The 15,749-nt window shown below is 41.8% G+C and overlaps 1 protein-coding gene across 2 annotated transcripts in view; it reads right to left on the bottom strand.

The window, feature by feature from the left end:
• The window catches only part of dtnbp1a (dystrobrevin binding protein 1a), a 226,876-nt gene that overhangs the window by 5,853 nt on the left and 205,274 nt on the right, over positions 1 to 15,749 (bottom strand). The window contains exon 9 of one of the 2 annotated variants that reach the window (XR_013500785.1): positions 10,348 to 11,623. Coding sequence is in view for 1 of the 2 variants with exons in the window: in XM_078241444.1 (XP_078097570.1) it covers positions 11,480 to 11,623 (144 nt within the window). In the remaining variant the exon portion in view is untranslated. The remainder of the gene's footprint in view (positions 1 to 10,347; positions 11,624 to 15,749) is intronic. The other variant, XM_078241444.1, reaches the window with a different exon arrangement.

Raw genomic sequence — 15,749 nt, 5'->3', positions numbered from 1 at the left:
CAGGATGAAGTTCGGATTAACTTAATCTTCATCGCATTAGCACGGTAAAAGATGATGCAAAGCATTGATACTTAGAAAGAAATCTTAGAAACCCTACAGCACAGAAAGAGGCCATTCGGCCCATTGAGTCTGCACCGACCACAATCCCACCCAGGCCCTACCCCCATATCCCCACATATTTTCCCACTAATCCCTCTAACCTACGCATCTCAGGACACTAAGGGCAATTTTAGCATGGCCAATCAACCTAACCCGCACATCTTTGGACTGTGGGAGGAAACCGGAGCACCCGGAGGAAACCCACGCAGACACGAGGAGAATGTGCAAACTCCACACAGACAGTGACCCAAGCTGGGAATCGAACCCAGGTCCCTGGAGCTGTGACGCAGCAGTGCTAACCACTGTGCTACCGTGCCGCCCTATACGTGATAGTTAAAACCCAATTGTAAACCATGCTTTCCCTGAAGACCGTATGAATGGGACTATCTGTGTATGAAAAGCAGACTCACAAAAGAATCATTTTGAATGACTTGAGATATTATAGAAACTCCTTACTCCTCAAAGAAACTTACATTTTTGAATCTCTTCAAAATTAAGAGGATATATTAATCCAATGTTTAATCGGCACTAAAAATTGCTGTTGCTACATCAAATCATGGTAAAGTATTTAGTCTTCAAAGAAAACACTATAATAGGACCTGAACTTCCTCAGAGTGGCAATCATCATTGGATTCCCACTCCGTCCCCAATTATAATCTGGTTCTATGCAATAATTTAAAACTTTTCCAAAAGTTGGAAACAGTTTCAATTATTGATGTAACCCTGAAATTAACAAGAACACCTCAATCTGAATGAATTAATAGATCAATGTCAAATGAAATTCCTGCCTGCTCATTCTGAAGACCCAAATCTCTATGCGATCCTTAAATGTTTGGAGGTTTGTAACCATTGCTTTGTCAAATCTGGTAACTAATGCTGAGCATGCTGCTGTCTTCTTAGGGACAAAGGTCTCAATGTGCTTTAATGTGCTCTTTCAAGGATTAAAGAATCCCCTAGTCTAGTTTTGTGGTCTAAATGATCCATATAATGCTGAGCTTGCAACTTGCATTTAACAGGCTTTATCGCAGGTCAAGTTTAAAGTTTATTTATTACATTAACACTGCACTGACGTTAGTGTGAAATTCCCCGAGTTGCTACACTCCGGCACCTGTTTGGATACACCGAGGGAGAATTTAGCCATCTTTCGGACTGTGGGAGGAAATTGGAACACCTTGAGGAAAACCACGCAGAGGGAGAATGTGCAGACTCCAAACAGACAGTGACCCAAGCCGGGATTCGAACCCAGGTCCCTGGCGCTGAGAGGCAGCAGATAAAACTACTGTGCCACCCCAAACACCTAAGGAAGAAAAGGTCAAGCTACATGGTATATATGATAGGGTGGTAGGACAAAGCTTTTGACTTTTTGCCAGTAACGATACGAAAGCAGTTGATAGCACTCACACCTATGAAACACAAGGTTCCGGGCTGAGGTCCCACTCCAGGACTTGAGCAAACAAATCAAGGCTGACACTCCAGTGCAGTACTGAGGGAGAGTGCACTGCTGAAGGTATGGTCTTTCAGGTGAAACATTAAACCAAGGCCTGCCTGCCCTAGAAGTTTAAAAGCCCATGGACTATAATTGAAGAACAGCAAGGGAGCTATCCCTGGTGTCCTGATCATTATTTATACTTCAATCAGCATCACAAAAACATATTATCTGGCCAATATTACAGTGCTGTTTGTGGGAGCTTATTGTGTAAAAATTGACTGATGGGTTTCCTACATTACAACTGTGACTATACTTCTAAAACATTCCATTGGTTGGAATGTGGAAGTCCAATAGTTGCAAAACGTGCTATATAAATGCAAGTCTTTTTTAAATGGATCGCATTGGCATTAAATATGCAGCCTTGGAGTGAGGGGCGAGTCATTGAACTACATTTATCTGAAATGGTTATTGGTGCTCAGATTAAAGATTCAACCACTATATACTAAAAACTGCCCTTGCCAAATCTTCAGGCTCACTAAATCCAAAATTGACAAACCAGCAATTATAGATACAAGACTACATAATCTCAATTCTGAGGGTTGTACAATAGATCACAGGTTTTCAAAGTGGAGTCCAGTGTGCAAGTTCTCTTTTCTATCTGTGTGGGAGGCCCAGGTGCTTGTTATCAGCACAAGAATTCTGCACTTCTCTTGTATTAACAGCTAAGTTAATTCTGTTGTCACTTGCAATTAAAAGAATATTTTCTGCAACGGTAGGTACTTGGTCTCTGGAAATGAGTCATTATTTTCAAGGCTGTTCAGGCGCAAAAACACTTGAGGGTGTGCTGCACATCTCTGAGGTAATAGAGAAACTCCTGCTAATGATAAAGTCTTATCCTCCTCCAGCCTTTCTTCCTCTCCTTGTTAGGGAATGATTCTACAATGACTGTGTATGCAACCATTCATCATGTTTGAGTTTAGGCAGTGACTGACAGCAAGTGACTTGACAGTGGGAACACACAATTGTACAATACAGACTACTGTTACTGTTGAGATGAGGGGGTAGATTGGGAATTGAACCTGGCTAGTACAATTCAACTGCCTTAATCAACTGTGGAGATGCCGGCGTTGGACTGGGGTAAACACAGTAAGAAGTTTAACAACACCAGGTTAAAGTCCAACAGGTTTATTTGGTAGCAAAAGCCACACAAGCTTTCGAGGCTCTGAGCCCCTTCTTCAGGTGAGTGGGAATTCTGTTCACAAACAGAACTTATAAGACACAGACTCAATTTACATGAATAATGGTTGGAATGCGAATACTTACAACTAATCCAGTCTTTAAGAAACAAAACAATGGGAGTGGAGAGAGCATCAAGACAGGCTAAAAAGATGTGTATTGTCTCCAGACAAGACAGCCAGTGAAACTCTGCAGGTCCACGCAACTGTGGGAGTTACAAATAGTGTGACATAAATTCTGATTCTAGGATCGCATGATAAAGACTCAGGAGGAAAAAAGCAGAAATATTTATGTGAAATAGTGTGACATAAACCCAATATCCCGGTTGAGGCCGTCCTTGTGTGTGCGGAACCTGGCTATCAGTTTCTGCAGAAACTGATAGCCAGGTTCCGCACACACAAGGACGGCCTCAACCGGGATATTGGGTTTATGTCACACTATTTCACATAAATATTTCTGCTTTTTTCCTCCTGAGTCTTTATCATGCGATCCTAGAATCAGAATTTATGTCACACTATTTGTAACTCCCACAGTTGCGTGGACCTGCAGAGTTTCACTGGCTGTCTTGTCTGGAGACAATACACATCTTTTTAGCCTGTCTTGATGCTCTCTCCACTCCCATTGTTTTGTTTCTTAAAGACTGGATTAGTTGTAAGTATTCGCATTCCAACCATTATTCATGTAAATTGAGTCTGTGTCTTATAAGTTCTGTTTGTGAACAGAATTCCCACTCACCTGAAGAAGGGGCTCAGAGCCTCGAAAGCTTGTGTGGCTTTTGCTACCAAATAAACCTGTTGGACTTTAACCTGGTGTTGTTAAACTTCTTACTTAATCAACTGTGCCAGATTTACAGTGAAATTCATTTAATGAAGTGCTTAACATCAATGGAATCCCTGCTAAAGGGAAGAATAGAAAAACACCCAGAAAAGAAAAAGATAATAATGCCTAGTCAGCATGAAATTCAAAAACAAAATCTTGCTTGACCTACTCTACTGATTTTTTGAGGAGATAACAGAGAATAGACAATGATAATTACAATAAATGTAATTTATTTAGATTTTCAAAAAGGTATATAAGGTGCTCAAGAATGTAGAGCCAAGGGACAAGTGGCAGCATGAATTGCTACCTGGCTTCAAGTCAGAATGTGGAGATGCCGGCGTTGGACTGGGGTAAACACAGTAAGAAGTCTCACAACACCAGGTTAAAGTCCAACAGGTTTATTTGGTAGCAAAAGCCACTAGCTTTCGGAGCGCTGCCCCTTCATCAGGTGAGTGGGAGTTCTGTTCACAAACAGGGCATATAAAGACACAAACTCAATTTACAAAATAATGGTTGGAATGCGAGTCTTTACAGATAATCAAGTCTTAAAGGTACAGACAATGTGAGTGGAGAGAGGGTTAAGCACAGGTTAAAGAGATGCGTATTGTCTCCAGACAGGACAGTTAGTGAGATTTTGCAAGCCCAGGCAAGTCGTGGGGGTTATAGATAGTGTGACATGAACCCAAGATCCCGGTTGAGGCTGTCCTCATGTGTGCGGAACTTGGCGATCAGTCTCTGTTCAGCGACTCTGCGTTGTCGTGTGTGCCGCCTTGGAGAACGCTTACCCGAAGATCAGAGGCCGAATGCCCGTAACCGCTGAAGTGTTCCCCAACAGGAAGAGAACACTCTTGCCTGGTGATTGTCGAGTGGTGTTCATTCATCCGTTGTCGTAGCATCTGCATGGTCTCCCCAATGTACCATGCCTCGGGACATCCTTTCCTGCAGCGTATCAGGTAGACAACGTTGGCCGAGTTGCAAGTGTATGTACCGTGTACCTGGTGGATGGTGTTCTCACGTGAGATGATGGCATCCGTGTCGATGATCCAGCATGTCTTGCAGAGTTTGCCGTGGCAGGGTTGTGTGGTGTCGTGGTCACTGTCCTCCTGAAGGCTGGGTAGTTTGCTGCGGACAATGGTCTGTTTGAGGTTATGCGGTTGTTTGAAGGCAAGAAGTGGGGGTGTGGGGATGGCCTTGGCGAGATGTTCGTCTTCATCAATGACATGTTGAAGGCTCCGGGGAAATACTAGACGACGAAGGGTACTTCGGCGGACAGAGTACCCTTCGTCTTCCAGTACCGGGGATCATTGACACGGATGCCATCATCTCACGTGAGAACACCATCCACCAGGTGTATGTACCGTGTACCTGGTGGATGGTGTTCTCACGTGAGATGATGGAATCCGTGTCAATGATCCCCGGTACTGGAAGACGAAGGGTACTCTGTCCGCCGAAGTACCCTTCGTCGTCTAGTATTTCCCCGGAGCCTTCAACATGTCATTGATGAAGACGAACATCTCGCCAAGGCCATCCCCACACCCCCACTTCTTGCCTTCAAACAACCGCATAACCTCAAACAGACCATTGTCCGCAGCAAACTACCCAGCCTTCAGGAGGACAGTGACCACGACACCACACAACCCTGCCACGGCAAACTCTGCAAGACATGCTGGATCATCGACACGGATGCCATCATCTCACGTGAGAACACCATCCACCAGGTACACGGTACATACACTTGCAACTCGGCCAACGTTGTCTACCTGATACGCTGCAGGAAAGGATGTCCCGAGGCATGGTACATTGGGGAGACCATGCAGATGCTACGACAACGGATGAATGAACACCGCTCGACAATCACCAGACAGGAGTGTTCTCTTACTGTTGGGGAACACTTCAGCGGTCACGGGCATTCGGCCTCTGATCTTTGGGTAAGTGTTCTCCAAGGCAGTCTTCACGACACACGACAACGCAGAGTCGCTGAGCAGAGACTGATAGCCAAGTTCCGCACACATGAGGACAGCCTCAACCGGGATCTTGGGTTCATGTCACACTATCTATAACCCCCACGACTTGCCTGGGCTTGCAAAGTCTCACTAACTGTCCTGTCTGGAGACAATACACATCTCATAGAAATCATAGAAATCATAGAATAAACTTGCGCTTAACCCTCTCTCCACTCACATTGTCTGTACCTTTAAGACTTGATTACCTGTAAAGACTCGCATTCCAACCATTATTTTGTAAATTGAGTTTGTGTCTTTATATGCCTTGTTTGTGAACAGAACTCCCACTCACCTGATGACGGGGCAGCGCTCCGAAAGCTAGTGGCTTGTGCTACCAAATAAACCTGTTGGACTTTAACCTGGTGTTGTGAGACTTCTTACTGTGTTCAAGACAGAAAGCAGAGTCAGTAAAGGGTAGTTATTCAGAGTGGCAGAAGGTGGGAAGTGTGTTGCACAAGGATCAATGCTGGGACCACTGCTGTTCACAATTAACGATTTGGACTTCGGAATCAGAGCACTGTTTCCAAATTTGTAGATGACACTAAATTGGGGCAAGGAGAATAATTAGTACTGAGAATGACTGCAGATTACAGGAGGACATTAATAACCTTGCAGAATGGGGAAATAATTGACAAGTGAACATACAACTTAGGAGGAGTAGGCCACTTGGCCCTTTGAGCCTGCTCCACGATTCAATAGGATCATGGCTGATCTGATTGTAACGACAACTTGACATTTCCACCTACCTCCACTAGCCTTTCACCCCCTTGCTCATCAATAATCTATCTAGTTCTGTCTTAAAAACATCTGCTTTAAAATCTACCATGAGCTTTTATTTTCCACAATAACCTTTGATGTGGCACCTTATCAAATGCCTCTGGAAATCTAAGTACAGTACATCCACTGGTTCCCCTTTATCCACAGTACATGTTACTTCTTCAAAGAACTCCAATGAATTAGTTAAATATGATTTCCTTTTCACGTAACTATGTTAACTCTGCCTGATTATCTTGATATTTTCCAAGTGCCCTGCTTTAACCTTAATAAAAGCTTCCAACATCTCTCCCTTTTTGAATAAAGAAGTTACATTAGTTATTTTCGAATATAATAATATTATATTAGAAAATAGATCATCCCCAAACCTAGGGAACTTTGGAAAATAAAACCAACACATTAAATACTTCACTAGCCACTTCTTTTAAGATCCTAGATGAAGTCCATCAGGACCTGGGAACTTGCCAGCCCACAGCTCCAACAATTTGCTCAGTACCATTTCCCTGATGGTTGTAATTTTCTTGAGTTTGTGTTCCATTTCCTGATTAATCTTAATGCCAGGGGTGAGAGTGGCCAAAGACAAAAAGGTCTGTTTTTTAGTGACAGGGAATCATGTAATTATGGCACTTTTTGTGATATATAATGAAATGCAAATGCTTCTAGGCTACTTCAAATGGGTAGAATTATTAGACATCAAATGGGTAGAAACATTAGTTTTCCCTTTGATTACCTTCTATTACTATCAAGACAGTGAGCCAATGCATTTGTATTAAATCACCAAAGTGACCCCAATGTTTCAACATTCAGTGTAGTTAGTGCAGGCAACACAGGATGAAGTCCATACTAACAACAGAACATAACCATGCAGGATTATGTACATGCAAAACTTTGTAAAGCATTTTCCAATGTGACACTATTTTCACTCACTACCTCTTTCTCCACGGCAATTAGGGACGAGCAACAAATGCCGGCCTTGCCAACAATGCCCACATCCCATATATTTTTTTAAAACTCTTGAAAATTAACATGAACCCAAAGGTCAGCACGGATGAATAAACATAGCAACATTCATTATATTAAAGTATTATATATCAACATATAACAAATATTGCATCACAAATCTGGAAAACTATTTTTAAAGTATTTTGAAATAAAATATTTTATGTACTCATGTAGGTATCAGCCAAGCTATCTATATTCCCAGGTGATAGATGACTTAAGTAAACTCCCCTCCCTTCTACCACACACATGCCCCGTTTCCCTAACCCCTGCCATACACATACTCATGATGTGGAGATGCCGGCGTTGGACTGGGGTAAACACAGTAAGAAGTCTCACAACACCAGGTTAAAGTCCAACAGGTTTATTTGGTAGCAAAAGCCACTAGCTTTCGGAGCACTGCTCCTTCGTCAGGTAAGTGGGAGTTCTGTTCACAAACAGGCCATATAAAGACACAAACTCAATTTACAAAATAATGATTGGATTTTGAACAGAATTCCCACTCACCTGACGAAGGGGCAGCGCTCCGAAAGCTAGTGGCTTTTGCTACCAAATAAACCTGTTGGACTTTAACCTGGTGTTGTGAGACTTCTTACTGTGTATACACATACTCATCAGCTTCTTTTTGCAAGTCCCCCTCTGTACTTATTCACCCAGGAGCTCCTCTTCCCAACCCTTTTCCCTCCCACCTCCCACATTTGACAATGTGGCCTTTACAAAAGTCTTGTGGCAAGGTACCCTGGGCCCCGCAGACCCTTTCATGGCCAGGCCACCATGACTGAAAACCAGCACCGATTCATTACCAGGCATAGTTCAAGCTCCAATATTCCCTCCTGTTCCTGACTCCACCAAGCAGCCAGGAGCATAATGTCATGGGATGAGTGACAAGTCCAGGTGCATGACTAAATAGCAGCGCCCACAGACCTGTTCCCGGCCTCATTACCGGAGATCTTCCGGGTTTTCTGGGAAGGCCACGTTGGAGGCAGAGGCAATGACAGCTGCAGAGAGGCAAAGGTCAGAAAAAAACTAAAACAACTGAATTCCATGATTCAAAAGTTGGAGTTCTGACAAACAGCAGGAATTTCTCATCCCTCTAATATTCTCCTTAATCTTTTAAATTTCAGGGAATACATCCATAGTTGTGTAAACTCACCTCGTAATTTAAGGAGTCCAACTATCATTCAAGGAAATTTAAGCTGCGCTCTTTCCAAGGTCAATACATCTTTCCAAAGGTGTGGTGTCCAGAACTGAACACAGGATTGCAGGGGTAGTCGAACCAGAGCTTTATCAGGCTGTATTATGACTTTACTCCCCTGTATTTCCAATCCTCTCAAAATTACAAGCAACCTTCCATTAGTCTTTCTTATTATCTTCTGTCCACCATGGGCCTCCACGTTATCTAGTTTACATTTGGAAAACACTCTGATCTATTGTTTTTGGCTCCAAACTAGGTGACTTCACTTCTACCTATACTGAAATCCACTGGCACAGTTTTACCTATTCGATTAATCTAGTAACATCTTTGCAATTTTAGAAAAATCCATCTACACTACTTACAATACCCTTGTGTTATTGACAATCTAGGTTATGTGGCTTTCTATCCTATCATCTAAATTGTTAATATGTACAATGAATAGCTTAAGCCTGTGGGCTGTTAATAGTTACATCCTGTCAATTAGACGAGTATTTCACAACCTTTTAAGTAACAGGGCACACTTCAATGAGACAAACAATTCCACAGCACATCCACTTTTTTCAGCTGAATCGATTGCTCATAAATGTCATGTTTACTTACATTTACTATGGTTACGGTCTTACTCGAGAGGTTTGCAGAATACAATTGGAATTCAATGGATCAGAGCAAAATGCAAAGTTGAGTAAACAGCAACTCACCAGGTTAGTGGGAAACCTGGGGCTGCAGGTGCTCACGAAGCCCTTAATCTGGGGAGGATTGATAAGAGTGCCATCCGCAAAGTCCTTCAAATATAGACACACGACCCAATGGCAGTGAAAACACATCTTCATCTACTCCCAATAACCTTTGTTTCCCTTGTCAAATGAAAAACTTAATTCCTCTGTATTAAAAATATTCAATGACCTCGTTTCCTTATACTTTCTAAAGCACAGTTCCAACACTCAGAACAAAATTATCTCCTAATCTCTGTCCTACAAAAGCGACCACTAACTTGAACAGATTTCCATTTGCATCTGGAGTCACTCCCAAGATGAAATGTCTTTTTCACTTCCACCTTTGTCAAGGTGTTTAAGAATCTTTGATTCTTTTAAAAAGTTTATTTATTAGTCTTCAAACAAGTCACCCCACAACGTGAAAACGTACCCACTAAATGGAAATTATATAGATGCCTGAAGCAGGCAAACTGACTAATCATAGTAAACTGACTAGGTGAACATGAAAGAAGCCAACATGAATGACCTATCTGGGGACTCTCAAAATAACCACATCATCATCAGTTTTTTTTTAATACTTTTCCAATTCAATCAAATCAAATCCAATTCAGAGTCTCAACAAGTTGAGACATTTCCGATCCAGGCTGACAAGACAGGGCGAGCGACCAAACCACCCTGTCCTGGGCCCGATCTACATGAGCCAAGCTGATTGGAGAAGGGGGAGGTTCCTCCTCCAAGACTTGGGAGTTAACAAGGAGGATCTGGCAGGAGACGAGCAGGAACCAAAAGGATCCGCCCCCTGAAAGGTACCAGTGGAGTGTGTGGAAATCCAGCTGCAGCATTCAGAAATGTTGATGCTTTAAACTGAATATAACTCAACATAAATTATTTCTGCTCTCTGCAGTTTTTCTTTGCTTACTATTGCAGCCACGTAATTTTTTCTGGAAGGAAAAAGGGAGGGTTGAAAGGTTACTCCACATGGACACACAATTAACCCAACATTTGGGAACAGCAGTCCATTCTTACTCCCAAAACATGCATTGCACATCATGAGGCAAGTAGAGAGGAAATGTCTCCTACCTTTTCGGGCTCCGTCTCCCCCCGGGCAGGTAGAGAACAGCAAGGGATCGAGTGTAAATCTGCAGCTAAACTGCTCCAATTAGGCACTACCACGGCAGTCAGGGTCCCATGCCTCTGTGTTTTGACAGCTCATGATCTCGTGTCTCCACTGGAAAGATGCACTATCATTTCCCGCAGTGAAACAGGCTCACAGCAAAGTACAAGGTGTAAGAAAAAGAAAAAAAACTGTTCGGTCTCATCAGTTACATTAATTTCATCTCTATAAACCCGTAGAAGAAGAAAAGTAGCCAAGGATTTTGGGAAAATGCAGGGAGCGAGGCATCCATTTCTACTATTGTACAACTTTGTTGTGTCGGGGCTCAGATATAGCCATGTCACATATAGCCATTTAGAGTACCTGCCCATTGTTCCTGTTCTCAGTCCCTGCTGCTCAACTATTTCCAAAACTAGATCAATAACTTGCCTTCACTTCCATGAAATTCAACTTCAGCTAACAATGTTTTATGAGGGGTCTTATCAAATGCCTTCTGGAAGTCCATACAAATAACATCCATAGATAATTCCTGTCCATTACTTGAGCCACCTCAATCACTCAATCAGATCGGTCAGGCATGACATAACATTCACAAACCCATGTTGGTTCTCTCTGATCAGCTGAAAATTTGCGAGATGTTCAGTTACCCTACCTTTAACTGTAGACTCTGGTATTTGCCAAAACAGATGTTGGCTTGCTGGTCTGTAATTCCCTGGATTCCCCCCTCTCTCCTTTCTTTAAATAATGGAATTAGTTTCCAAATCTAATAATAACGGTCCCTGAACCAAGCAAACTTTGGAAGATCATGCAATGATACCCGAGTACTTTGATGAGATGACAGCCTTGAAATCACATACACTTTTCTCAGTGCAAATAGTCTAGGGTGAAGAGTAAAACACAAATATACAAAAGACAGAAACTAGATCTGTTGGATTCACAGTTGCTGCAAAATATAAACATTTATACCCAACTGTTAATTACCCAAGAACAACTCTCAATTCACTTCTGTGACGTCTGGCCTTTACTGGCATATTTCACTTTCCACATGGTTGACTTGGTCTGTTGCCACCCAATAATAAGAACAGAATGTTACTTCACCTAACACTGGGGAGATTTCACTGTTGTCTTCCCCACCCGAGTTGAGAAACACATCTAGTGCTTCCTGGTCAGACATATCCATCAGGTCCATCTGCTCCAGCATATCAACATTTACCTCCATAGAGGACATGCTTCCAATGGGCTCTGGGTAAGAGAAAAATGCACGTTAAACAAATACACCAAGACCCAAAAGAACAAATAGATTTGTTTGAATATAAATACTGGGAGTTGAACAGGAGGGAAACAATCAGCCACATTTTTTCAGTTCTCAAGTGTTGTGGACTAGTTTGGTAGCACTGCATTTTAATGGTAATTTTCTGATTATGCACTTTTAACCTCCAGAACATTGAAAATTAGAGTGCGTGCGTCTGACCATCAATTTAAATTAATGAAAAACGTACACATTGAATGAATTCCAGAAATGTACTTCTGGTGAGCAAGACTCATTCCTCAGCCCCAATGAGAGCACAAAGTTGCAAGGTTTCCAGTTAAAGTACATTGTAAGAATCACATTTTCATGTATTTTGGATTATTTGATCTCAAGGCACAGAATTTCAAACCAAGAGTGTGGTGAACACAGAACCATGGAATGATGAGGGCTGTGGTTTTGTGTGACAAATACCCATTCTGAATTCACATCATTAACTATTTCCCATAATGAAACCAGGGGTCGCTGTTTAATTCTTGACAAAATGACTGAAACCAAATTTTTCTTCTTTGCTGGATAACAATTGTGTCAACATCCTTGGAAATAAAGTATAATTAGGCTTTAGTAGAATTAGGTGCATTGGCTATGCTAAATTCTGCCTCAGTATACCCAAACAGGTGCCAGAATGTGGCGACTAGGGGATTTTCACACTAACTTCATTTGCAGTGTTGTGAGCCTACTTGTGACTAATAGATAAACTTTAAACTTTTCAGAAGGCAATGAACCCAAACATTTCAGAGGGGGAGGCTTATCCTCTTCACAGAAGTATGATTTTAAAACTACCATATCGGATTGCATTTTTTATAAAAATTTATTCTTTGATTGCCATTGGGAGCACGGACTTAAACCATCCACATGTCAGCAATGGAACAGAGCTGAAGTAACATCAACTGATAGCAATATTAACTCAAGGTGCTTTAGCTTTTACTGTTGTCTAAAAAGCCGATGTCCTCAGACTGTTGGTTAAATGTTTCCAAGTTTTTTAACAACAAGGCTCAGCTTTAAACAAAACTGCATTTTTAGACGCAACAAATTAAATGTAACAGCTTAAGCATGCAAATGGCTGATTTCAGAAGAAACATCAGTTAAAGAAAGGATATTGCAAAGAGATCATAAAACATCAGAACAATGCTCCTGATGTTTATTGGTACTGGGAAGGAGAGGTGAACAAAAAAAAGGCTTCTTCTTGTGTCAGTTTTTGCAGTGATGCTTTTCTATAAGGTTTATGTTGTAGCACTGAACATTAAATAAGATATTACTGAAACTATAATTAGAAACAGAAAATTCCTCAAATAGGTGCATTAGCACAGATGGAGATTAACTGCAGCCCAGAGGAGTGGGTCCTTGTCTCTCTTCTGCTACCTCATTTCTGCCTGAATGGACCTGGAGAAGGAGCACATGCCGCGTGGCCATTATATACTGGTCACTGGTAACAAGATTAATATCGAAGTTGATAAATTACTTTTGTTTTCCATAGTTTAGTTCTTTATTACTTGTGCCCCTCTAAAAAGGAAGCACTTGCTCCCTTGTTTTTGTTTCTGACATTGCAGCAGTCAAGTGTCTCCTTATTTCATTATTGAGATAAGGCAAATAAAAAAGAATATGGGAGTAGAGGGTAATCACCCATTAAGTCACCTACCTTTGACTGCCCAAACAATTGGCAATTAAGGCCCTCAATCCACTTCCACTGCCATAAAATGCTGGACAGGAGCAGGTGGGCCAACAGCGTGAAGGCTGTTTTAGAAAGGGCTTCTTTGAAAAGAAGGAAAGTAAAGGAGTGCACATCATTCAGGGGGTGCCCTGTACACATCAGAGGCACTCCCACAATACAGCACCCCCCATTCCGTCATGCTTGTGATCCAAGATCTGGCTCCCCACCTGCTTTTCTCTAGGCTCTTCGATTCCCCCACCCACTCTAAAAGCCGGAACTTGTCAGTTTCCAATCGCCATTGCTTTTCTTCTTGTGACTGTGTGCAGTCCCAGCAGCACTCATCACTGAGTTCTGGCACTGCTGGGGCTATCAGGGCTGCAGCCAATCGAGGGTGGGACTTGCTGTTCACTGAGGGCCAGAGGTCAAACTCTAAGCTTATTTAACCAGTCAGCAGCGTGTTATCGCTATGCAGCGGACTTTGAGGGGAGGGATGAGAAGAGGGTAAATAGGTCGCACTCCCATAACCAATCGTGGTTACTAAGGGATTCAAGGGGTCAAATGGCCTACTCCTGTTGCTATTTCTTATGTTGCTATTCAAGGACCCCAGCCAAAAATGGAGGTTAGAGATAGGATGTTAGTTTGCAATGACAAAGGGACAAGGATGGATATTTACATAATGGGTAATGACAGCCATCTTGGAGATGGTGGCAACAATGCCTGTGGAGAGGAAACCATTAAATATCAGCTAATAATAGGGTCTTTGTTTGTGGGGGGACGGGGGGGGGGGGGACGGGACACACACATGTTCAATTGTTTGTTCGGAATAGGATCGAGGGAGCAGCAGATTGAGTAAGCCAGGAGATTGGATAGAATCTAGAGAAAGGTGTGGGTTTGGGTTAGGCAGCAGGGAACTTCACTGGAAGTTAACCAAGCTGAAAGGGAAATGGCAGAAGCAGCTGGAATAGATGACCCTGACCTTTGTGACAAAGACGTCCATGAGCTCATTGCATTTGTTGGAGACGAGGTTGAAAGAGGTGGGGAAGTTTAAGTCAACAGTTTATGGTGGTGAAAGGAGGTGTTGGGGAGGGGGGTTAGCTTTGCATTCCTTAATGTGAATAGTAAATATTGAATGATTTTAGTGATGAAGAGCTGGATCCAATAATGCACGATTTACAATCTTTATTTTTCTGAGAGTTGCAACACAGAATAACTTATACTACAGAATATTAACACTGTCATCTTGGAACTGCATAAATATCTTGAAAAAAGTTTGCCTGACAATTTTTCTGCAGTGCCAACATATCTGTGCTCATGTGGATGACCCACAGGCAACTCAAAGTTCAATATTTTAAACTGGGTTGGGACTGAGAAGTTGAGAGAGATATCATGTTCAGAAATTTACAACACATTGAAGCATTAAATTCATTAACAAAGGTCCAAGGCTTGTTCTTTAGTAACACGCATTATTTGAAAGCAAATATTAGCATCACTTCTGAACTAAATAAAATCAAAGAATAGTGAAAAGTAGAATGTCTCTTTTTAAATATAACAAAATAAAAATGGAAAATACTGGAAAAACTCAGAGGTCTGGCAGCATCTATGGAGAGAGGAGCAGAACTAACATTTCAAATCCATCTGACTCTTCTTCAGAGTGTTTATTTTATTTCAGATTTTCAGCATCCACAGTATTTTGCCTTTATTATCTTCTTTAATCATTAGATGGACTTTTTTAAAAAAGGAAATTCCCCCTCTCCCAGGCGATAACAGGTTGCTTCAATTGTTTAGACTAGTGTCATTTATTTCAATAATGGTAAACTACAACAAACTACAATCAAAATCCAATATTAAATGAAAACAATGTTAGAATACCCATTCAATTAATTATCTTTTCCTTCTATTTTTTATTTCTCTACTTGCTTGATGCTATACCTGCTACTTTAACCTTGAATTTGGCATTTTTCTCTATTTAGCTTCAATTTATAACTTTAAAAATAATCTGAAAACCTTTAATGTTCCATATTGTTTATGGAAACCAGTTCCAAAAGCCTTTTTCAAAACTATATTTTCACTTGAGAGCAAGCCTCAAATGTTGAAATCTACATACTTGCATGGAAGCAAGAAGGTCTGCAGATATAGGGCAGGGTTTTATGGCCGCATTCGGCCCCAAGGCCAGAAGATCCCGCCCGAGGTCAACGTACCTTTGTATGGTCCGTGTCCCACCCGCTACGATTCCTGTAGTGGGCGGGACAGGAAAATTCCGCCCATAGTTATAAATCTGCCTGGCAGCCAACCAGTGCCTGAAGAATTAGAGTAACTTTCAATGCTCCCTCAACATTTGGATTATCATCTTCCAACTTCTGCGCATGGTTTTCTACACAAACACCAACTCCCAAGTCCTCTTCCCCAGTATG

Source organism: Mustelus asterias, chromosome 2 (genome assembly GCF_964213995.1).
Source record: "Mustelus asterias chromosome 2, sMusAst1.hap1.1, whole genome shotgun sequence".
Taxonomy (NCBI): Eukaryota; Metazoa; Chordata; class Chondrichthyes; order Carcharhiniformes; family Triakidae; genus Mustelus; species Mustelus asterias.
This window is presented reverse-complemented; position numbering and strand designations above follow the sequence as displayed.